At 44.5% G+C, this 23,735-nt stretch overlaps 1 protein-coding gene across 3 annotated transcripts in view; it reads right to left on the reverse strand.

The window, feature by feature from the left end:
* The window catches only part of AFF2 (ALF transcription elongation factor 2), a 446,211-nt gene that overhangs the window by 69,687 nt on the left and 352,789 nt on the right, over window positions 1–23,735 (reverse strand). For all 3 annotated transcript variants that reach the window (XM_026479777.4, XM_026479775.4, XM_026479776.4), the window contains one exon: window positions 17,634–17,671. In XM_026479777.4, coding sequence (XP_026335562.1) covers window positions 17,634–17,671 — 38 coding nt within the window. The remainder of the gene's footprint in view (window positions 1–17,633; window positions 17,672–23,735) is intronic.

Genomic DNA, 23,735 nt, shown 5'->3' on the forward strand with positions numbered 1-23,735 from the left:
CTTTGCTCTGGCTTCAAAATCTGTCAGTGAAATCTGGCAGAGTCATGTGCTTTCCATAATAAACTTGTTCCTCCGCCCGTGGCTGTTGGATCCCCGCAAGCCAATGAGCTGTTCTGAGTTTCAAGGAAGAGACTATACCTTGGCCAAGAGGAAGCAGGGTAATGAATAATGAATGCCCTCTCCCTTTTGCTGGTGGGGAGGGAGAGGGATGGGAGGGTTCTTCACAGATGACTGACTCTGGGTGGTGGGCAGAAGGCTGGAGAACAGAGATGGCAAGTGGGCAATGATTTAGAATCAAGTGTTGGTGGGGCGCCTGGGTGGCTCAGTCGGTTGAGTGTCCAACTCTTGATTTTGGCTCAGGTCATGATCTCTGGGTCATGAGATCGAGCGGCATCGGGCTCTGCACTCTGCAGGGAGCCTGCTTGAGGATTCTCTCTCTCCCTCTCCCTTGTCCCTCCCCCTACTCTTTCTCTCAACCTCTCTCTAATAAACAAACAAACAAACAAACAAACAAACATACAAATAAATAAAATCTTTAAAAAAAAAAGAATCAAGTGTTGGTGTTTTGCCAAGAACACCCTAAAAACTGGGAAGAGAAATGTCTGATTGCCCATTAAGAAATAGCACTGAGGTCTCTAAACCCCGTTGGCAAAGTCATTCCAGTATCTGAAGAGACAAAGGCAGGGAAAAGAAAGTCCTTACATAGGAACTACTTTCCATTTTGTCTTCTTTTTCTAGAGAATGCCAAGAGAGTAAGATGAAGCAGATTCACTACATTCCCTAAAACCAAAACGATATTCCACATGGTGGAAGACCAAATGGTGCATTTGAATGATTCTCTGGCCACAAATTAGCACCTTTTAAGAGCTTCGTGTTTTTGAGCCATTGATTTTTGATAAAGCCTGATTGGCAAATGTGAGAACAGATGTAGGTGTGCCAGATGGTTTTTCCAGACTTACTCAGGTCTAACTGCCAGACTTTGGGCCAACTAAAGCTGAGAAAATTAAAGAAATAATTTATTCTCGTTCTCCTGACTCTGGGGACCGTTCCCTCCGTGCCCCCCAGTTCCCGCACTGGCGCGCGCACTGCCACCCATTTGGGAGAGAATCACTTATTCAACTTCCCAAAATATACCGAAAGAGGGAAAACAGCAAATAGTTTCAAAAAATGAAAAGAAGCTGAAAAATAATAAAAATACCAATTATCAGTTATCCAAGATTTTATGAGAAAACGCTTGATTCCTTTGAGCCAAACAGTGTTTACAGTTGCAGCAATGAAAATTCTAATTTTGTGCTCTAATGAACACAAAACAATCCATACTCAACCTTGGCAAAACTTATAATGACTGTGTAATTGAAGTGACTTTGTCATATTAAAATATTTCATAAAATTACAGGAAACTGCCAAGAAGTAAGAACACAGACTGGGAAGCCTTGGATATGTGATACAATAGCCACACCGCCCCCGTTTTGTAAGTAGAATGAATCAGTTTACAGAACTGAGGAACACCATTCATACTTAACACCAGCTTACCAAGCCGTAAGATGTGAGATGCTTCTGAGCAGGACCCACATGACGTAGTCATTTTATTCTAAGCCTTAAATATCAAGTCATAATTTACTTTTGTTGCAATACCTCCAATATACTTAAAATGCTATTAAATTCTTCCTCAGTAGACATCTGGAATGTAAAAAAGGGAAGACTTTCCTGTTTTCCTGGTGACATTCCCTGGTCAGACTCAACTAGCGGGTCTCACCCACAATGGAGGCTCTGGGGAATCCCAGACTCCAGCATGGTTGTAAGAAAAATCGAAGTCACAGTGATTCATGAGCATAAACGCACAGATTTGGAGAGAACCTTGATTCCACCCCAGTTCAGAGACTCTTGGATAGCTTTGAGGCGTAATTCCCAATCCTATTCTCCTGGGGCTCCTGAATTCAGAATTGGAAATATCCACTTCTATACAGAGCAAAGGGTTTTTGTCTTCCTGTCCCGTATGCAAAGTCCAAATGCCGGCTCAAGGGCTGCCTTCTAAACTAAGAGGCAGTGTCTATACAAGTCAAGTGAGGTTAAAAAAAATGTGTAAATGGGACCCAGAATAGCCAAAGCAATCTCAGAAAAGAACAAAGTTGGAGGAACAAAACTTCCCAATTTCAAAACCTACTACAAAGCTATAGTAATCAGGACAGTGTGGTATTAAAATAAGGATAGACATATAGATCAGTGGAACAGAAATAAGAGCCCAGCAATAAACTCTCACATTTATGATCAACTGATTTTTCACAAAGGCCTCAAGACCATCCAATAGGGAACGAATCATAGTCTTTTTAGCAAACAATGCTGGGACAACTGGATTTCTATATGCAAAGAAGGAAGTTGGACCTTCACCTCGGACTATACATAAAAATCAGCTCAAAATGGATCAAAAACCTAAAAATAAGACCTAACCAAAACTCTTGGAAAGAATCATAGGTGCAGACCTTCATGATATGACAACTAAAGCACAAGGAACAAGAGAAAAACAACAGATACCCTGGGTTTCATCAAAATCAGAGACTGTTGTGCCTCAATGTACATCACCGAGAAAGTGAAAAGACAACCACAGAATAGGTGAAAACTTTTGCAAATCATATGTCTGATAAGGGACTTGTAGCTGGAATATATAAAGAATAATTACAAATAAATAATAAAAAGACACCAGGCCTGAATCGATATTTCCCCAAAGATATAAAGTTGGCCAGTAAGCCTGTGAAAAGATGCTTAACATCATTAGTCATCAGGTAAATGCAAATCAAAACACGATGAGTTCTCACTTCACACCTGCTAGGATGGCAATAATCAAAAGACAGATAATAACCAGTGTGGATGATGTTGTCAAAAAAAAAATGGGAAGCCTCATATACCACTGGTGAGAATGCAAATGGAGCAGCCAGTCTAGAACAGTCTGGCAGGTTCTCAAAGGGCCGGACACAGAGTTACCATATGACCCAGCAACTCCACTCCTAAGTATATACCTAAAAGCACTGAACAACATATGTTCACACAAAAACTTGTGCACCCACATTCACAGCAGCATTGTTCACAATAGCCAGAAGGTGAAAACACCCCAAATGTCCATCAGCTGATGAAGGGACGAACATGGTGTGGTCTATCCATAAGACGGAATAGCAGTATTCAGCCATAAAGAGGAATGAAGTACTGCTTCATGCCACAGCCTGGATGAACCTTGAAACCGTTGTGCTAAGTGAGGGAAGCCAGACACTTAAGACCACACTTACACGGAATGCCCAGAAGACAGAAGCCACAGACACGGAGTGGTAGCGGCTGTGCAGAGGGAAGAATGGGGGGTGACGGCTCACTGGGCTCAGGGTTTCCATCTGGGATGATAGAAATGTTCTAAAATTGATTGTGGTGATTGTGGCACAAATCTGTGAATATACTCAAACCCACTGAACTGTATACCTTAAATCAGCAAACTGTAAGTTATGTGAATCATATCTCAAAATAGCTATTTTTAAAAATTGTGCTATCATCTCAAAGAGCCCACTTAACACGTCTACAATGAAGAAAGTTCTAAGAGAGGGATAGACATCACGGGGGATGCTGATCCAGACAGTATGGGTATTCGTATTTAGCTGATTCATTAGACCACAACTGCAATTTTCCACTTCACGTTATCTGCTTACAGTGTGGCTGTGGCTTGAAGACTCTCTGCTCAGGACCACTGTCTATTGATTCAGACTAGTGGCCCCTTTAGGGCTCCCCCCCTGGCAGGCTGGTGAACCTCCCAGGTTGTGCCCCAGGGGCTCCATATACCAACAGTGGGTTGGCTAAAGAGACTTCTGTTTCTGGCTCAGGGGGCAGCCCTCAAATGAGAATGACTTTGCTTAACCCACTGATAAGTTGACATCATTAATGCAATCCAGCTTTACTTACTGCAGCATATCTCAAAGCAGATCCCGAGAGTCCATAGACAAAAGCCTTCTAGGTCAAATGAGCTTGGAAAGCACTGCAGTAAACTACATTTCCCCCTCATAGAGTTGCACAATGTGCATTAGAATACTAAGGGTTCAAAGTCAACCTAGAAGAAAACATTTTCTAACCCTGCATTTCCTGTATTTATTTGGCCATCCTTCACCACACACCCCCATCCACGTACATATGCCTGTTTTGTCTCCTGAATAACACCTATTAACATCCTTTGGGACACTCTCCATGCACCACATTTTGGGAAAAGCTAACTTAGCCCAACAAATTAGCTGAAGGAAGACAGAATCATGACCTTGAAGCTAACCCTTAAAAAAACGAACAGGGTGGCACAACACTCAAATCCCTAGAATAGCGTTTCCTGACCTTTTCCACATCTTGGTCCACATAGGAAAGGACTGGAATAGTATGGTTCACAGTCAAGAGACTCCAGGGCTCCCGGGCCCTGCCACCCTAAGGTTTACAAGGATCAGTATATCTGCATTTCTGTCCTCTACGCCACTAAGAAGTTGTGGGGAAGTTCTGCTCTGGACAACCGATCATAAAACCACCCTCATTCAATTCCTTTCATGTTTGAGAGCGCACAAACTGTGGCAGTGATACCCGACTTCTCTGGACATCGGAGTATTTGCACAGATCCCGTCACCATGTTCTTCCCATCACTGTGAGACTGCTACAGTTTTCTTGAGGTGGGAGGAAGCAGGTAGAGCGAACGGGTGGTTTAACATCAAATTGCTAAATCCAGGGACAGAAGTGGATACTTTGAGGCATCCCACTGGGCATGTTTATATCTAAGCTCCTGGAACTTTCTCTCCATCTTTACTGAGCTATAACTGACATACAATGTTGTGTAAGTGACAGACTATATTGCAAACGGAGAACTACGGTAAGGTCAGTTGATACACCCATCACCTCACATAGGTACCACTTGTGTGTGTGTGTGGTGAGAACTTTTAAGATCTACTCTTTCAGCAACTCAGGTATTCGATACGGCATTATTAACCGTAGTCGCTGTGCCGTGCATTAGGTCCCCAGAACTGAGTCATCTTATAAGTGGAAGTTTGTACGCTTTGACCACCTCCACCCATTTCCCTACGTCCCCTCCCCTGACAAGTACCAATCTGCTCTGTTTCTATGAGTTTGGGTTTTATTAGATTCCAAATATGTAAGTGAGATCACACGGTATTTGACTTTGTCTTATTTCACTCAGTATAATCACCTCAAGGTTCATCCATGTTGCCGCAAATGGCAGAATTTCCTTCTGTTTTTTTCGTGGCTGAATAATATTCCATCATATATCATATTTTCTTTACTCACCCATCCCATGTCTTGGCTCTTGTGAATAATGCTGCAGTGAACACGGGGGTGCAGCTATCTCTTTGAGATGGTAAATTCACTTCCCTCAGGTATATTCCCAGAAGTGGGATGGCTGGGTCATATAGTAGTTCCATTTATGATTTTGGGGGGACCCTCCAAACTGTTTTTCATAGTGGCCGCACTGACGTACACTCCCAACCACAGCACACAAGGGTTCCCTTCTCTCTACACCTTTGCTGACACATGTTACCTCTGGTCTTTTTTCACAAGAGAACACTATGAATGGTTCTCATCATGCTATTTGCACAGGAATCTTGGTTACTCCAAACTTCTAGGTGCTTACCGCTGGTAACTGCGTGCACTGGTTAGTGAACTGTTGGTGGCTTGAGTCATGGAAGAAGGATTAGATTATAGCTGGCATTGTTTCCTGTCAAGGGTATTCACTCTCACTTAATTCTTCAAAAATCATTCTCTCTACATTTGATAGTTCTGTAAACCAAATCAGTTTGATCAACCAGGGCACATCTTTCCCCAGGCCTGTCAAATATCAAAAGCAGAAATATAACTTTTTTCCCCCAAACACAGAGATTTTGTTTTTAGCATTCATTGACCACATTATTCTTGTTTGGGGGAATTTGAGGTATAGTTATGTTTTTTGCGGCAGTAAAAATTATTTTAAAAATCCGATTTCAGAAGGTTTCACAATATACTTTCACCTGAAAGACAAATCCAATTCGACATGAAGTTTCATTACAAAGAAACTGTTACATGTGATGACACTGGTTATTGAAAATTGAAATGAAGTGAGGGGAAGCTAACACCAACGTGTATGAGATTCTGCTTTCTTTGAATGACACAAAGAACTCAATATATCTAATCATCTCTGTTATGCCCACTGGGGAACTGAGCTCCCGTAATATCGCACAAGGTTGCTTCTTGATTGCTGGAAACTCAAGTACTAAGCCATATGCCACTGACATCAGTACTTAAAAAGCTTTGTGTGTCTGTTGGATCATGGGAATCGTTTTACTTTCCCTCTCTTGGTTAAAGTAAATAATAGTAATAATCTGGGCACAAAACTCATAAAAGAAGGGTGCCAACCAGTCAGCACAGACCAGCCTTTTGGTTTTTACTCTTAGCATCTGAATGATTTCAAACCCAGTGGCAGGCATTAGGCACATCATCTCTGATCAAGTTTTCTTGTGCTCCAATGAGTGGCCTCAGCATCCCCTCTGCTCCGTTCCCATCTCTTGCGCATTAAACTATTCTTTCTGGCTTCCCCCACCCAACTCTTCTGTCTTCATGAATCAAACCCGCTTTTAAGGACCTTTCTGCCAGCCTTCAGAGTCAATGTCACCCCAGGGTCACCAGAGTCCCCTGATGTGTGGCTTCTCTATCACTCTCCTCCTGCCCTTCTTCCGTCCTAGAGGCTCAATATATTCCGTTTATAATATTCTCAATTTCTACTTGGGGGAGGAGTTCGAAAGCTGGGGTACATTTCTGAATTGGGGTCTTCTGGTTAGTTGTGCTGCACTGGGCCTTCAAAATAACTCTGGATTCTTTTTCCAGTTAATGAAGTCAACAAGCGGGAAACGACTGATAGATGCGCCGTGCCTACAAAGGTAGCAGGACAGCTTCTATGCGCAGTGGCACCCTCCTCTCTCCTCTGATCCAACCCTCCATAATTCTGCCCTGTCGTCCATCTAGGATCTTTGAGGACTTTAATCATTACACAAAAATGGTTTTCTGGTCAGCATCTGAAGCAAAAACTACAGGGAGTCCAGCCACGACTAGTAAAACATTTCACATGCATGTTAAAAGCTACAATTTGATTACTGACCTGTTAGCCAGTAAGTCCCCAACACAATTCAAAGTCAATTTCCCTAATATGTCCAGTTATTCTACCCTGCCTGAAGGATTGCTGTTGAACGTGCTGCCCGAAGGAACAGAAAGATTGGGAACTCCAGCAGCACGGGCCTGGCTGACGTGCCCCTGGCACCAGAAAACAGGCTGTCCCATAGAAAGTCTCCTCTGGAGCATGTCCCTCATCCAGAGGTGATTTTCCAATAAAATCGGCCTCGATTATTGCAAGCATAAGAGCAATCCCCGAGGGAGGAGATCAAGCAATCCAATTCTAGGAAACGCTGTATGAAGCAAAATTAACCTTGTAGCAGTGTTATTTCCTGAAACCTGGTCTTGTGTTTTCAGTTTCTTTCATACACATTGATACAAAGGGAGGGAAATTATTTCAACCCAGCCACTGAGATGTGACCAAAGGATGTAATGACAGTACTTACATATTCATGAAATTACCATGAAATGAAGGAAAGCTTGTTTAGTTTTACCACTTCTCAGAGTTACTGCCTACACTCTCGTAGCTGGAAAGGTCTGTGACTCTGTGTGTCAAGCCTGGCTGAAGGACCAGCAGAGCCAACCAACTCCTGGGATGATTGGCCTGTGGGGAAAGTTACCAAAAGCTTCTTCATGCTGTGACAGTGAAGTTTGGTGGGAAGGAGGAAGGGGAGATCGGGGGCTTCTCAGACTCTCCAGCTCTGAGGAAGAGGGCAAGTGTGGGTGTTTTGGCATTGACTGATGTGTGTCCCATCCTGCTAATTTCTGAGCATCAGGATGGCCTTTCAAAAATAGGAAACAGCACGAGTTGTCAGCTGTTAGCTTAATAACTTTTCTGTTTCCTTGTCCCACAGTGACAAAAATGTGCATTCTGTCATTCTTGAAAATGCTTAATGACATCTAATGCAATGGCCCATGCATCACACCAACCCATAGGAAGGCTGACATCTTTACCCCTGTGCCCTCCCTTCAAAACGAAGAGTGGGAAGATATCCTGAGTAGGAAGGTGGGTATAGACCAGAGGAAGGAATCATCATCTGTGCAGTAAAATTCTAGTACTATAAAGACAGTAAACCGAACTTTAAAATGCCTTAGAGTTAAACCAATATGGAATACAGGATGTTTTCAAAGAAAGCTTGGTTCCTTTCCAGGAAAAGTTAGTAACTCGCATGAGGGCTAATAAGGAGTTCAGTAATTGTCCAAAGGGCAGTGCAAGTCAGGCTTACTCTAGACTAAACTCATACTGAACTCGGATGGCTGAACTTCAAAGCCCCCCACCCGCGGCCCCTGATGCCTGTGCTCGTTCATTTGACAAATATTGAGCTCCTACTCTATGCCAGGTACTGTTTGAGGTGCTAGGGTTACAGTAGTGAATACAAAGTTCTCGCTCATATGGACTTTACATTCTTATGGGAAGTGACCCTTGAAAACACAGAGAGATGACAGCTAGAGAGACAGAGCTGATAGACAGATACAGTATGATAATTGTTAAAGTGGGAAAAAAAAGTAGGCTAAAAGGGAGGGTGAGTGTACACGTGGGAGGAGTTGCTATTTTGCATGGGGTGGTTGCCCAACACTGTCGTTCTTTGCAACAAAGCTTTTAAAATTCCTCTTGGGGGCATTCACTATCCACAAGAAAAAACCACTATTATTTTGAACCAATAGCCATGTTCATTTCCTTGACTGGCCACTTTTTCATCATCCATGGCTCTGAGTCACCGTCTTGGATGAGTTTTCAAAAGGTAACACCACATTCAAAGATTTAGCACCCATCACTAAACGCCAGCCGAAGAAGCTCACACACGTGTGACAGTGTTCTGCAAACTGATCTCCCAATAGGCTTTGCACAACGGCGTCCCTCTGTCACCGTAGCGTGGCCCTCATTGGGGTGGATTTAAAAACACAGCATTTTTTGAGTTGCTTCCTATATGTAAACAGATATTTCTCTAGTGCTAGGAAATGGCAGGGTCTCCTATTTCCTTTACACATCCTCCCCTACTATCTTGTTTCAATCACGTCAAATCCATGCTCGGGCAATACGTGGGGTTTAATCTATATCTGAGCAGCGTACGTCCGTATGCATAGAGCGTACGTACACACATCCGCACCCATCCTTAAGGCAGGTTTACGAGCAGCTCTAACTTGCTTAGGAAACTCTTGCATCAGGGTGTGAGGCAAGTGAAACTTTCACTTAGCCAGTGCTGGTAGTAATCTACATCTCCAGCGAGAGCAGGACAGATGAATGAGGTGTGTCTAGCGGACTTGCTATTATTAGCAGAGTCCTGGCAACTCACACTGTAGGTGCTGATCAGGCACAGACAGGGAGTCTGAAGGAGCCCCCTGCCTGCCCTGGGCTTCCATGGAGGGGTACAGTCGTACGCTCCCCGAAGCTGCTAAAAAAGAAGCAAAAAGCCGCAAGGCTCTTCTGAAATATTTTCCCCAACTACGTGAAATGCACATGTGGGAATACGGTCTTGGGAGAAGGGGAACAGTCAAATATTAGGGGGTGATGAGGACAGGGAGACGACACCGAGGAAAAGATTTCAGAACTTCTATAGTTACAGCTGTTCTGCCTGCCCTTCACCACCAATCCCATCGTGGATTTAAATTACCATGGAGCATGAGGGCATATTGATGCGCAGAGTATATAAACGCGTGTGTGTATAAAAAACTGGGATATAATGACATGTAATCTCCCCCCATGCTGTAAATTCTACAAATGGAAGCACTTCCCTGTGGGAGAAGGGTTTACCTTTTTTTTTTCTTTTTTTAATGTGGGCTTTCGAGACAACTGCTGTTGGTCTCGGCAAAAGCTTTAATAAAGCCGAAACTCCTTACTTCCTGTTTCAGTTCCTGGCCAAAGGGAGTCATTTCCATAGTTCTCCGTTCCCCCTCCCACAACTAGTAGTCAACTAAATAATAACTTATGACCCCAGGCTCCTGACTATGAACATATTTTTTGGTCGATGGAGGGCTGATTTACTGCTCGAAGCCTGGTGCGTAGTTACCATGGGGGCATGCCTCATTTCCCTAGAAATCAAAATAGCCCTACTGTGCTTACGTCTGTGGCTGATAAAAATACATTCAGAAAGAATTTTTATGTCTATGCAATGAACTCAGAAAACGAAGCTAGAATAATAGTGTTATGTGTCATGCCTAAAATACTAGATGTTTGAATAATGTGAAAGGAACCGTATGAAAGCAAAATGTTTAAAAATGTAAGAAACAATCAAGGGTGGATAAAGCCGCAAGGGAACAGCCGGATGCTCAGAGGAACCCTATGTGAGTTGAGATTTACATAAAAGTCCACTGAGAGGGATTAGCCAGATCTAATCAGGAAGGATTTGATATGTCTATTTCTCTGCAAACAGTTTTAAAAGGGTGGTTTATAATCCCTCCCTAACTCTAACCTTTACCTTTCCAGAACAAAAGAATCCTTTTGAGCATTTTCTTAGTTCCGTCTATACTGCACTGCTCTCCTCTTAATGTCAAAAGGGGGGCCAAAATCTTCAGCAGTGTGATGCTTCGGGTGTCCCGGCACACACAGCCACTCCTTCCCTTCTTTTGTCTCCTGCAAGCCACAAACGCAGTATTTCCTTCCACTGAGAAAAGTGGCCCCTCTCCCTGGCTGCCTCTACCTACCAGACACTGTTCACAACACAGTCTCTGCTTTCTTCCCGTCTCACTTGCCCTTAGCAAGTGTTGTTCTGCTCTCTTGAATGGCTTCACCTGCACCGTTCACCCGGGGACTCCAGCGGAGGGAGGGTGAGCCCACTCCAAGCAGGTGCTCTTTCCTTCGTCTGTGCCTCGTGTGATGCCGCACACACTTTCCTCTGCATTATTTGCAGAGCCTGTCTATTCTCTAGTGCAACGAGGGGTCCGTTTCCTTAGGAGAGCATGAGGACTTCAGGGTCGACACTGTACCTTACCCATGTCCCCACCAACTGAGACCGGAACAATTCGTGTTCGTCAAAAGAATACATGTGCATGGCTTGCTTGAGTTTCTAGCAGATCAGCTATGTGATGCTGAGTGTTCGACAGCCTTCTGAAAGACTGCTGAGCGGTAACGTTAAAATATAATTCTAGCTGTAACTCCTGTGTACCAAAAAATGGGTGGGACCGTGTGAATGGATGAAAGAGTTGTCTGTTCTCGTCTAAGCAGCACATGCTAAGAAGCACAGAGTTAGAAAGTAAGACAGTACTTTACGAAGTACTGGATAAAGAAGTATTTTATGAATGCTGTTGCTTAAAAAGTGGCCTCACTTCCTTTAAAGTGGTTTGATCCTGCGTTTGCTGGCTCGTGTGAGGTCCCTCTGCTTCACCAATAAATGGGTGCTTTCTACTTCCATTTCATCACAAGAAAGGTGCTCATGCTTTTGAAAACATCAGTGATGCTAATGAGACAAACCAACGCGCTTGGAGTTTTGAAGAAACTCTTCCTTATTGATATAAAATTACCATAAATGAAGTTGGCCTAATTGTCCAAGTGCCTGCAAACTTGCTGGTTCATTCTGGAAACGTATGATGCCATACTCAAAGAAAACACACTGTTACACAAAGTTAGCGAATATGACTTTAAAAAGTAACCACAGATTTGAAAGTGAACGTGTGTGTCCTAAGAGGTGACAAGAAAGAAGCAGAGGGTCCAAGGTGGAGAGAATTATCCGGCACCTCAGGGTTCTGGGCAGTCTACTCTCTGGGTCTCCGTCGCCTTGTCTGAGACTGCCTAGATGACGCCACTCCTATTACCAAAGAAAAGGGAGATGTCCAGAAATTTGTGCTGTGCTGATGACTGCTGGAACCTTCCGCATCCAATTATAGCTACCGGACAACATAGCGCTGTCTTTCCTTTTACTATCCTTAAGATGGCCAGAGCCGACCAGAGATGGCTTCGACTTTCACGGCGTGGGGAGCACACGGGGCCGGGCGCCTCACTGTCAGGAAATGAGTGGTCACAGAACTCACTCCAAGGGACCTAACTCTAAAATGTCCATTCCCCTCGCTGTGGACTACCCCTCAGGATAGTTCCAATCCATAAAAATCATTTAGAGTGTGAAACCGTGAGAGACACACGGGACATATTTTATCGTTTCAGAACTGGGGGATTTCTTTCTACGGTTGACTTTCTAATTCAGCCGCTCATTTCAAATATTCTTATTTGGGATGGGATGTAAGGTATGAGGCCCTAGGTTTCTCCAACTACCAGGCTCCCGTGTGCTCACTGTATTTCCCATGGACCTGAGCATCCGATTGTCCGTTTCATGAAGCACCGTGCCAGGTAAGGCTGTCCTCTGGCCAAACAGGCCTTCTTTGAGGCTGCACTATTCCAAGTGCACAGGGGCGCTCCAGGAAAGGCATGTGACACGTATGCCGAGCCTCTGTGGTGCTGGGGCCTTTTATTCCTAAAGGAGATGATCCCACGGGACCGGTGTTTGGCAGAACACAGTACAGAATCCCTTGCCCTCTCAGCCCGAGAAGATGCAGTGATTTTAATGATCCTCCGCCCAGCTGGGCTGCGCACTGGGCCAAGAGCATCACAAGAGACACAGACTCTGACTGCAAACTTACTTTGCTGGTAAGGAGTCATTTAAATGACCCACCCCAGTGTTCCGGGAGCCACACTGACCTTCTATCTAACGTATCTCTTTAAGACTCTAGTGATGTGGCTTCTTGGCCCTCATTTCCCAAGTACATGAGGCAGAAATGATAGAAGAAGACATAGCGTGTGTGTGTGTGTGTGTGTGTGTGTGCGTACGCATGCGTGTGTGTGAGCATGTGTGCGAAAAAAATGTTTATTATATATGCAATGTTTATAATGTATGTGCTTGTATGTATCCATATCAAACTTGAACATCAAGTATTTCCTGAAATAATTACAAAACAGTCTTCAACCTTCAGCTTTTTCCAAGAGCTGGAAGAACCATACCAATAACGTAGCTGAGGTCCGTAGTGAGGAAGGAACACGTCCCATTTCATACCACAAGCTAGCGTTAGGTTAAGGACTAGATCCCAGGTCTACAGGACAGCGGACTCGATGAAGAATCACAGTGACGAGTTAGGCTCTTCAATGCTATTTGACTCCACTGAGCACATTGCTTTCATCTGGATAAGCCCTGAGGTCCCTAAGTCACGGTTTCTGAGCCTTGGTTTCCCACCTGACCGTTCACTGCCTGCCACCTCAGCACCAGCGGCTCCAACGAACAGTCTTCGAAGTCCTGGCACGATGCCCTCCTCCCGCCTTCTCCAAGAGCGCCAACTGCAAGTGCTTTCTGTCCTTAGAGCTTCCCTCGTACTTGATCTGTTTCCTACTTAACAAACATCTCTCTCTATCTTGTATTTAGTTCTTTACAAACTGATTTTATCTCTCCTACTGGACTCTAAACTCCTCGAGGGTAAGACCTGTGTCAGATTTATTTTTAATTCCCTCAGCATCTATCACAGTTCCCTGAATGCTGTAGCTTCTCAATAAATATTCATTGGACAAATAAATGAATAATGCACAAACACCATGGTTAGGACAATCTTCGTGGCTATTTGTCATTTTCAGTCATGAAACCACCGTATCTGTAAGATGGACTGGTTTGTAAATAAAGCTGTAATTTCCTAAGCAGAGTGGATTCTGATCCTGATTTGTGAAAGACAACAACTACGTTGTTTAACGTTGCTAAAGTGGAAAAGCAAGGAAGGGTGTTATGCTTGACAACTGTGCTCTCGCTCGCTCTCCCTCACTCTCTCCCCCTCCCTCTCCCTCTCTCTCTCTCTCTCTTTTGGTAACAGATGTCAACCTCGGTTAGATTCAACTCAACTTATTAGTGCATGGCTTTTAGCCAAAAGCAATTCACATTTGCAGAAGTGTACTATCACATATGTCTTAATAACAGAAATGTGTTTTTAAAAAAATGTATGTGATAAGTCACATATGGTAGAAGAAATCTGTACATCTCTCAGGCCTTGTTGTCACAATGAAAGCTTGAAGATAATTGCTGCAGAACATTAACATACAAGTGAAAGTCTCTCTGACACATTAAAGAGCCACAGTTTGAACATACTAATCAAGCTTTGATACCGGCACGGCTCCAACAGACTGAGAAATACACCAGCATCTCTTGTCCTGATCACTGATCTTAAGAACATTCAATTTTGATTCTTACCCTCAGAGGTAATATTTAATGTTTCAAGGTAAAATTGTTCGTGTATCCAGATACATTATGTGCTTACATTCACTAAGCATATATTTAATTTCTCCTTTATATGGAGTGTAATTAATGTGTACCACAGTCTCCCTATGGTGATGAAAGAGGCTTACAACCATGAAGGTATTAAAAATAAATTGAACAAGTGGCTGAGAAATAGGAAAGAGGAGGCAAACCTTTAGAGAGGAAAACAGGCAAACTAAACAGATATTGTGAATCATTCACCATCGCTCTAATGGAAAGTTAGATCTTGGGAAGTGACAGAATTTTAGAATGTGCATATGCCTCTTGCAAGCTCTCCATCCACACGCAACTTGGAAGACTAGCAGTAAGGCTCTGGCTCTGTGTTCACTGGTTTCCAAGGCATCGCTGCCCTGTCAATGGATCTCATATCCATAATGACTTCAAAGATGGTAAATTCGGAGTGGTCGCTTTGCTCTGAATGAGAACAGGGTGGTACATCGGCCCCAGAAAGTCCAGAACACAGGAAAAGGGCTCTGGCAATGCCGGCTCAATGTTTTAAAGGACAAAAGAGAGAGGGGGGTAATAGTTTAACCCTTACAGTCAGGGAAAAGCTCCCCTTCGTGCCTCTTTCTACCTGACCAACCGGAGCAGGGGTCGGCAAATGTTTTCTGTGACGGTCCAGGTAGTTAATAGTTTCAGTTTTGTGGTTTGTACAGTCTCTGTCATAACTAATCTCTGCCACCAGAGCACAAAGGGAGCCACAGACAATATGGAAACAAATGAGTGTCGCTGTGTGCCAATATAGCTTTTTTTATAGACACTGAAATTTGAATTTCATATAATTTTCACATGTCACAAAAGATTCTTTTGATTTCTTTTCCCCAACCATTTGCCAAACTCTGCACCAGAGGATGACATCCAATCACACATATGATCTTCTGCACCAATCTGTGTTCAGGCTTTAGTTGTAAATGCCTCCAGACCTCGACTTTTCCAGCAAGACTGCACACGCTGTCCATTGTATGCTCAATCAAATGTTCATTTTGACATGCAAGAGCAAGCCAGTACCTGGTCAGAGGCAGAGCAGCGTGGGAGCATTTTACACACGCTGTGAGTCAAGACTAGGAGGATAATGGATGACTTGATCAATTACAACACATGGCCCCTTCCAGTCGGACACTCTAGTGTGGGGCCGCTGGTCTCATTAAGCCTCCAGGCCAGATTCCTGGAAGGACTGTTCTCTGGGATGTGTCCAATTTGTTTACTCATTCATTGATTCATTCATTCATTCAGGAAAACATGTATTTGGTGTCTCAGTGCACTGCGTGTAACCGAAATTTGCAGTCAGACATCAGAAACACAAAGAGGACCACCCTACGTAAAACATCAAAAAACTCTGCTTCTGCTTCTGCTCTGGGATTTCCGTGCCTGAGCTGAGGTCTTGAAGAAGTCTTCTCCAAGTGCCCAGTGGTTGTGGCGGGGCAGGTGGGGCACGGCTCGTGAGCCCGCATGCAGTGAGACACCCGAATGCACACCGAGAATGGTACCTTATTCAATAAGAAGACAATTCTAAACATCTACCAGTTGATCGTGACTCAGGCTTATTACTAAGCAGATTTTCAAATCTATTTAAAAGTAAAAAGTGCCTATTCTATTACTAATCCTTTGGTTCTTCTAGTTTTCCTGTTTTCTCTTACGATATTCCTTAAAGTGCTAGACATTACAGTCTGCACTGTGAATTAACCAGAGCTCATAAAAAATATAATTATCCGTAGGGTCAAACCTTTACAAGGAACAGAGAGAAAACTGGTCCCACTTCCAGGCCGCTAGAGTCTGATTTCACACAGCCCCCCACAATACCAATGGGCTGTCTTGCGCATGCCAAGATGGAGCCTGGGACTTACTTCCTATCAGGAGGGCTTGAACTTGGAGATGTTTGTCCCACTGAGGGCCTGGGTTTACACTCTTCCAGCCCTTGCCCCATCCCTTGTGACCTGGGGCACACATCTGCACACGGCTGGACTGGAGCGAAGGGTGCAATCGGACCAGGGGAAAGATCACTAATGGCCCACCCAGGGAGCGGCAGTCCTGGCCTTGGCCTCATTAGCACCATCCTCTAATCCTGCCACAGGCGTGCGGTAGAGAAGCCTTCAGGGCACAGGCAGAAAAGAAATCAGGCTGCAGAGATGATTTCAACCCCAATCAAACAACCAGACAAAAACTCAGCTACAGGAAATACTCCCATAGGATGACTATAGCATAATATATCTCCAGACTACAGATGCTCCTCCAGAGGCTACAAAAGCTGATAAGGAATATTCTGCGGCCTATGGAAAATTACATTTAAAAACAAAGTACACAGAACCTTTTGGAAGAAATGAATTGGAGCTTGGATTTAATGGTGACTTGGAAAAGCAGCCTTCTTGTCATTGGTATGAGCCGATCCATTCTTCCAGAAACTATTAAAAATCAGTGCACTCCCCACTTTGGCATTTGGTCCCCACTACGATGGATGTCGGCTATCATAAATGAACAGGCGTTCCTAGAGATGTGATATTGCGAGGCCTAGGATAACCCAGCAAAGAGAGCAGGACTTCCCTACGCCTCATGGCTGGTGGGCCTGGGCCACATAACACTGCAATCAGATGTCACAAACCCAAATGACAAGACAAACATCCTTCTTAATTTGAAAGTCTCCCTTCTGGAAGAGAGAGGATGCCTAAGATGTACTATAGCTAAAAGAGTGCTATGCTGCTTGTTTATAATTTAAGAGGGTCCCATAAAATGCCTTGGAAATAGCTCTCTGTTAGCTAGAGAAACCTCTGGTTAAATGTATTTTTATGAGCTTTTCATTAACAGAGTAGCAAGGCCTTGATGCCAAGGTGCCAAACCTCCCCACGTGGCTGGAAATCACTTGGCACATTTTCAGTCATTTCAGTCTCTGTCATAGGTCCAAGGTTTGCAATTAAAAATATAATCTTTTTAGCATGTGCAAGACCCAAAGGCTTGAAGTACCATGCATTGAATAGGATTATAATCGTATTTGGCAGCTCTTCACGGATGGCACATATTAATTTATGTAAACCAGGCACAACTTGGGGTCCTCATCAGGACCACAGGCAAAAATCAAATCAAAATCAAAGCTGATCCCTGCCCAATTGGAGATTTGGGTTTGGGGTTTTGGTGGTTCCCCCTACCCCTTGTTTGTTTTTGTTTTTTGATCGTCATAAACAGAGACGCACTCAAAATTCAAGGTCTCTTGCGACACACACACAGAATCCATTCAAATTAAAATTTCCAACTAATAAAAAAATAACTTACTTCACAGGATTATTCTTAGGTTTTGCCTTTTCAACAGCCTGTAAACAGAAGAAAAAAAATGTAATTAGACAACATTAGCAGGCATAATCTTCGCAACTGGTTACCAAAACAATAAGCAATATGAAACGCTCTTCCAAAACATAAGGACGTAACTGAAGTCGGCTGCTTGCGATAAGCAGACCAGAGACACAGAGCAATTTTCCTCTACCAGGGCACACGGTTACCTGTCCAAGTGCAGCTCGCAGACACAGACACTCATTCCTCTCTGCCTTGTACTCAGATCTTAGCCCCTGGGTGGGGAGGCATGAGCGCGGGGGTGGGGGGCGGGGGTGGTCATGGGCACATCCAGGACTTGTAGATTTGTGGTGGGGACCTGTGAACCCTGCGTGACTCTGGGCACCTGGCTGCACCTGCATGGTGAGAGCAAGGCCAAAGTAGCCATTTCTAAAATCATTTTTATTAGCGGACACAACAAAAGGCCAAGGGATGACTGACCGCTCGGACCCATCTCCTCCTGTGGAACCTTTAAGAAAACACATACCAACTCATCGAAACAAGGAAATCTCTGGGCCTCTCGGCCTGTGTCGCCTTAGACATGGAGCCTGGTTCCAGTTTATTGCTGAACCCATTGATCTGTGCCCAGCCCATTTATCATTCATGAAAAGAGCTAGTGATCTTCACAGTATATTAGAAGAAACAACTCAGATCATCTGTCAACAGCCCTCTTATTTCTGTTTCCCTCTCCACAGGGATTGCATCTCCTTCGATTCTTCTGGAATTAAAATGTTGCTAAGCAACACAGCTGGGGGCACTGATGGCAGAATGGCTACAGTCTATCAAACTGTTTAAGCACCTGGAGGGTTTTAGTGATGATTTTTTTCATACTTCTGTAGCATAATTATGTAATCAGAACCAAACTTGTACTCCCCTAGACTTTTGCAGACTATAGAAATAACATTTAATATGGGGAGTGTTGAAGCAGCGGTTTGGCAATCTCCGGGATCTTCAGACCCTTTTAAGAAGTATCCGTTCGGAGACCTTTATATTTGTGAATCCTGGAGGTGGGCATGGCAGCTACTTATAACATCGGACTTGGCATTCTGGGTGACTGGTGTGGAAGTAAGTACCCCGGACCCTTCTCTGCACAACAACAGCTCAACACACCGTGGAGCCATTTTTAAAAATAAATCGAACACTTCTCAAGTTTAGAGATTAGCGCTGGAAATGCAAGTACTTCTCTATTAAGTCTTGGGTTCTGCTGCTAGGTAAATTCCCATTAATATTTGGGCACTTTCTTTGGCTCTCAGTGGCAAAAATCATCTCACCATCTGTGCCTGAGGTTGAATTTTGGCAAGCGGTGAGACAGCAAGCAAGAAAGAGCAGGAGGTAACAGGTGAAAAAGATAAAATAAGCAATATGCGTGTGGCCGGGCCAAGTCACGTCTCACAGGTAGTTAGGATATGAAAGTCTGTCCCTGAGCAGGTCTGGCCGTGGAAGGGATGCGGGAAGGAACAGGCAGATACTGGTGAGGAGTGGGGGCTGGACCCAGTCTGCGCACCCGTGCACACCTATACCTTCCTTCTCTACTACCCTTTCTCCCTTAGTCCCGGCTGCTTTGGGATCGCGTAGGGCAGTGCGCTGAAGACGTGTCACTGTGGAAATCACACGAACCTACGTTCCCCTGTGCCTTACACCCCAAACAAGTCTGTTCCTGAAGACTTAGGTTATCATAAAATCATGAGCACGGTGTTCGAGGGGTTTCCTTTGAAAGCACATTAAATGTGATAGCAGGAGCATGCCACTGGCGGAAGACAGGGAGGGAGAAAGCACAGTGACATTGCTTAACCTAGCTTTCATTCAGTGACACGGTTTTTGAAAATGTCTTCTCTTCTCTGTGCTTCAGGACTGTCAATTAGACCCGGTTAGTTTTCTCTGATCAGGAGGAACATAATCATGTTCAAGGCCAGTTTCTTTGAAACCTCTGTCTTTTCATACAGCCATCATAGGAAAATAACTTCATTCAAATTAATGTTTTCTGGGCTGCTTGGCTATTGATCGAAAATGTCTCTGCTGAGAGGTTTTCTTTTCTTTGGAAATTAACTCGGGATCATTCCAGAGTGCCAACAGCTCCAGTCACACGTGCTCACATCATCCTTCTGTGTGCTCACCACCTTTCATCTCTGAGCTGAACGGTCCCAGGGAGTCTCCGCCAGACCCGAGACAGAGCTCACAATTTGTGTTCTTTGCTCCCGCTATAATGCAACACTGTGTTCCGCCCGCTATAAAGAATTATTCAACTCGGAGACTTTAAAGGAAAGTTAAGTGAATTTTTTGTGGGAAAACTATATATGTCTTTAAGGTCTAAGGAGCAGTCTACCAAAAATGCAAGGAGAACATTCCTCTTTGGAGATAACAGGACATTAAAACACCAGTCCCAAGTTCTGAAATGTGCAAAAGGACAGGAATCAAAATGAAATGATCTCGTGTAATTCGTCACACATCAAGAGGGTTGCATATTGGGATTACAGCTCGTTTTGAGTTTAAAAACATACATTAAGGAGGGCATGTATTGCATGGAGCACTGGGTGTTATACACAAACAATGAAGCATGGAACATTACATCAGAAACTAGGGATGCACTGTGTGGTGACTAACGTAACATAATAAAAATAATTATAAAAAAAACAAAAAAATCATACATTAAAGTAATTTAAATGGATTGGGAGATGGAGGCTAGATAGTTAACTCTCCTGCTGCTTTAATTTGCAATATCTATACTCTTTCAAAACCTATATTCTACTTATTTTGTGCCACGTTTCCCTACCATGATACTTATCTTACCATTAAGGAAGCTCTAGTATAAGAAAAGATGGTATGATAAATTAAAATGTTGGAAAATAGGTTCCACTGTGGTGTGGCGAGAGGCTGTGGACCACAGCGGAAAGAGCGGTGAGTGAGAAATCCAGAAACCTGGGTTTGGCTCCAGCTTCGCCACTTACAATCATCAGGATGTTAGCAAGGCGGTGGATGCTTCTGAGTCTGTTTCCTCATTTTAAAAATGAAGTTGATCATTCCTGTCCCATCTATATCAAGGGTGGCTGGGAGTAGCCAGCATCCACGGCGGCACTCTAGAAACCATCGCGCGCTATGCAAATGCAGTGCATGTGGACCATGCCTGCTTTCGGGCTTCGGGGCACACATTTGCACGGCCTGAGAGTTTATGGGCTTGCTGACTTGGGCACCGAGTTGCGGTATCGAGCCCATGCAGTTATTTCAACAAGGGTTACAGGAGCTACTCTGTTCCTCTCTCCACATCAGGAGCAGTTCTGGGCTAAATAGGATGCTTCTGTTTGGAAAGGACGTCTGGATGTGTGTAGATACTAACCTGCCTGGGCCAACAGGAGAGACCCCTGTACCTTCCCACAGACCTCCGCCCTGAACCTTCTTGGGGGCTGGTGCTAGTGGAGGAGAGGCCGGGACCCCTGGGGCGCCATGGGGGCACAAGTGTAGGTGCATATACTCAAGTCTCTCCCTCCCTCCTCCCCTCCCCCTCCTCCACCAGGAAGCCTAGGAAAGCTCCCTCCTTTCCAGGTGACTCCTCCATCAGCGGTCCCCCCTTTCACACCTCACCCTAGGAAAGGGTGCTTTGCGTTTTCACTAACATTTGACCCTGGGATTGAGAAGCCCTGAGGTGAGCCTCCTCTGTCATATGGCATCTTGAAAAATTCTATGTCCAGGGAGAAGGCACTTCTCTCATTCCAAGGAGTGTTTAGGAACTGATTCTTCTCTCATTACAAGCATTGTGCTATTCATGGCATCCTGCTAAGCAGCGAACTTATTTCCTCAGGAGGGATGGTGTGGCTGAGGACATGCCCATAGTTGCTCACTCATTAAATCTATCTTCCTAAAAATAAGAAGGACGTTTTCTTTCTGTTATGCAGTGACTCAGGGACCAAACAGAATTATGTGAACCATAAAAACTGTAGAGCTGCCGTGAGAGAATAGAAGGAAGGAAGAAGGAAGGAAGGAAAGTGGCCGTCTCTTGAGTCCTGTCCTCCGCGGCACGCAGAGCACCATGTTTCTTTCGGGAGAAAACACTATGTATACTTGCTCATCATCTGCTATGGAAGGATCTAACTTCTAAAACATTCTTTGGTAATTCTGTCCCAGCATTAGTCTAGTTCAACAATCACGTATACCACATTTATTTTAAAAATGAGATAATCTTGGGGCGCCTGGGTGGCTCAGTCGGTTAAGTGTCTGACTCTTGAATTCGGCTCAGGTCACGATCTCAGGGTCCTGGGATCGAGCCCGGTGTCTGGCTCCACATTGAGGGGGAATCTGCTTAAGATTCTCTCTCTTCCTTTCCCTTTCTGCCTGCCCCTTTCCCCGCTTGTGTGCTCTCGCTCTCTCTCTCTCAAATACATAAATAAATCTTAAAAAAAATACTTTTAAAAAATGAGAGAATCTTTTTGGATTTTTAAGACGCACACCCTGAACCATGGTATCCACACTTACAGTAATACCTTCCCCCTGCTCCCAGGTTGGCAGAAAACAGACCCAATGCGGTATGTTTCCTCTTTGTTGAGACTGTCAAGGTGAGCACTTGGAGGGCCTAGACATACCGTGTTAGTGGACTCTGCAAGTCTATGTATTCAGGTGCTGCTTTTTCCCTTAATAATAATGCTGCCAGTCACGCATAAAACGTGGTTCTATTAGCATTGCTCTATATAGCTTTTACCTTTCCTGCTTATACGCTTTTTCCTGGTGTTCTGCTAGCAGATGCCCCCAAGTTGGGTCTATGCAATACATTTCTTGATAAAAAAGAGTGAGGAGTCAATCATTCAGATACTTTTAAATAACTGGGTAGCGGGCATTATGGACATGAGACAGAAGAACAATCGACTGCGTTGCTTTTGAGTCTCTATGTTTTGCCTTGTGTAACTTTTCACAGGGCTGTTCCGTGAGACACAGCCATACCTTAACCTAGTGACATGTATCGGTAAATTGTATCGATCACTTAAGTTCAGAAGAGAAAACTCCTCTATTAACAAATGAACTCATCATTAGGGTATTCAGATGGTCTAAAATCAATACGTACAGAATTGGTTGAATCAATTAAAGAGACATATACTGAGAACACTTGCCCAAATATAAAAATGAATTGCTTAATTACAGCATTTAAATAGATTTCGCTGGAATGAGTAAAATAGCCAGAGGCTTGTATTATCTCCTATAGGCTGGGGTTTCCGCTGGCAGCACACACGCATAGCCAGTACTGCTGATTAAGAGGAGAAAATGTCGCTCAGCATTTTGCAACACCTGGATGCCTCCCTGAATTTCTGACCTCATACTGAGGGCCTGCAATCTTTAGGAAAGCACCACCTATTATACTTCCCCCTCCGGATAGGGCCCAGAAGGAAATGTGGAAATGTCAGGTGTTTGAACCCTGAACTTACATGTCCCCTCTCCTTAGCACATTGGGCTTCTCCCATCTTCATGTCCGTCCTCACTCTTCCTGCGGCTGGGTGCTGGCTTCGGCCCTGCTACCGCTCCCCTGGCATTGGCCGCTGCCCCTTCGCTGCTCTGCCAGGTCCCCCGTCCTACCCCCTTGGATGCTCCACTTTCCTCCTGACTTTCTTGGAGTCCTCAGGACTTCCCACGGCTCAGCGAGTGACTCACCAGCCTCACCCACCCTGCCGCTCACAACGTGGCCAGTGCCAGCCGGACGCCGGCCTCCGAGCGCCTCCTGCCTGGCCCCGCGTGTGGAGTCTGCTCACGTGGCAACCAGCAGGAGTTCTTCAAGTGTCTTTAGCAAGATCCATGCATCAACTGGCGATCTGGTTTATAACTAAAGTTTCGATCTGTTGTGACTTAATGCAAAATGCACGGTGTTTGGTGAAGAAGCACGTCTCGCTCAGAAGAGTCTTCCGTCGACGTGAGTCATTCCCTAAGTGGGGTAGATACGGAGACCCCAGGCACAGCATCTTGGCATTGGCCGCAGTTATTTATTCTCCCCACTAGAAGGGCCCGTGTAAGAGGCCCTCAGTTACTCTATTCCCCGGGGGTTTGTGGATTTGAAAATTCAATCCCCCCTGCCGG

This window comes from Ursus arctos, chromosome X (assembly GCF_023065955.2).
Source record: "Ursus arctos isolate Adak ecotype North America chromosome X, UrsArc2.0, whole genome shotgun sequence".
NCBI classification, from domain to species: Eukaryota; Metazoa; Chordata; class Mammalia; order Carnivora; family Ursidae; genus Ursus; species Ursus arctos.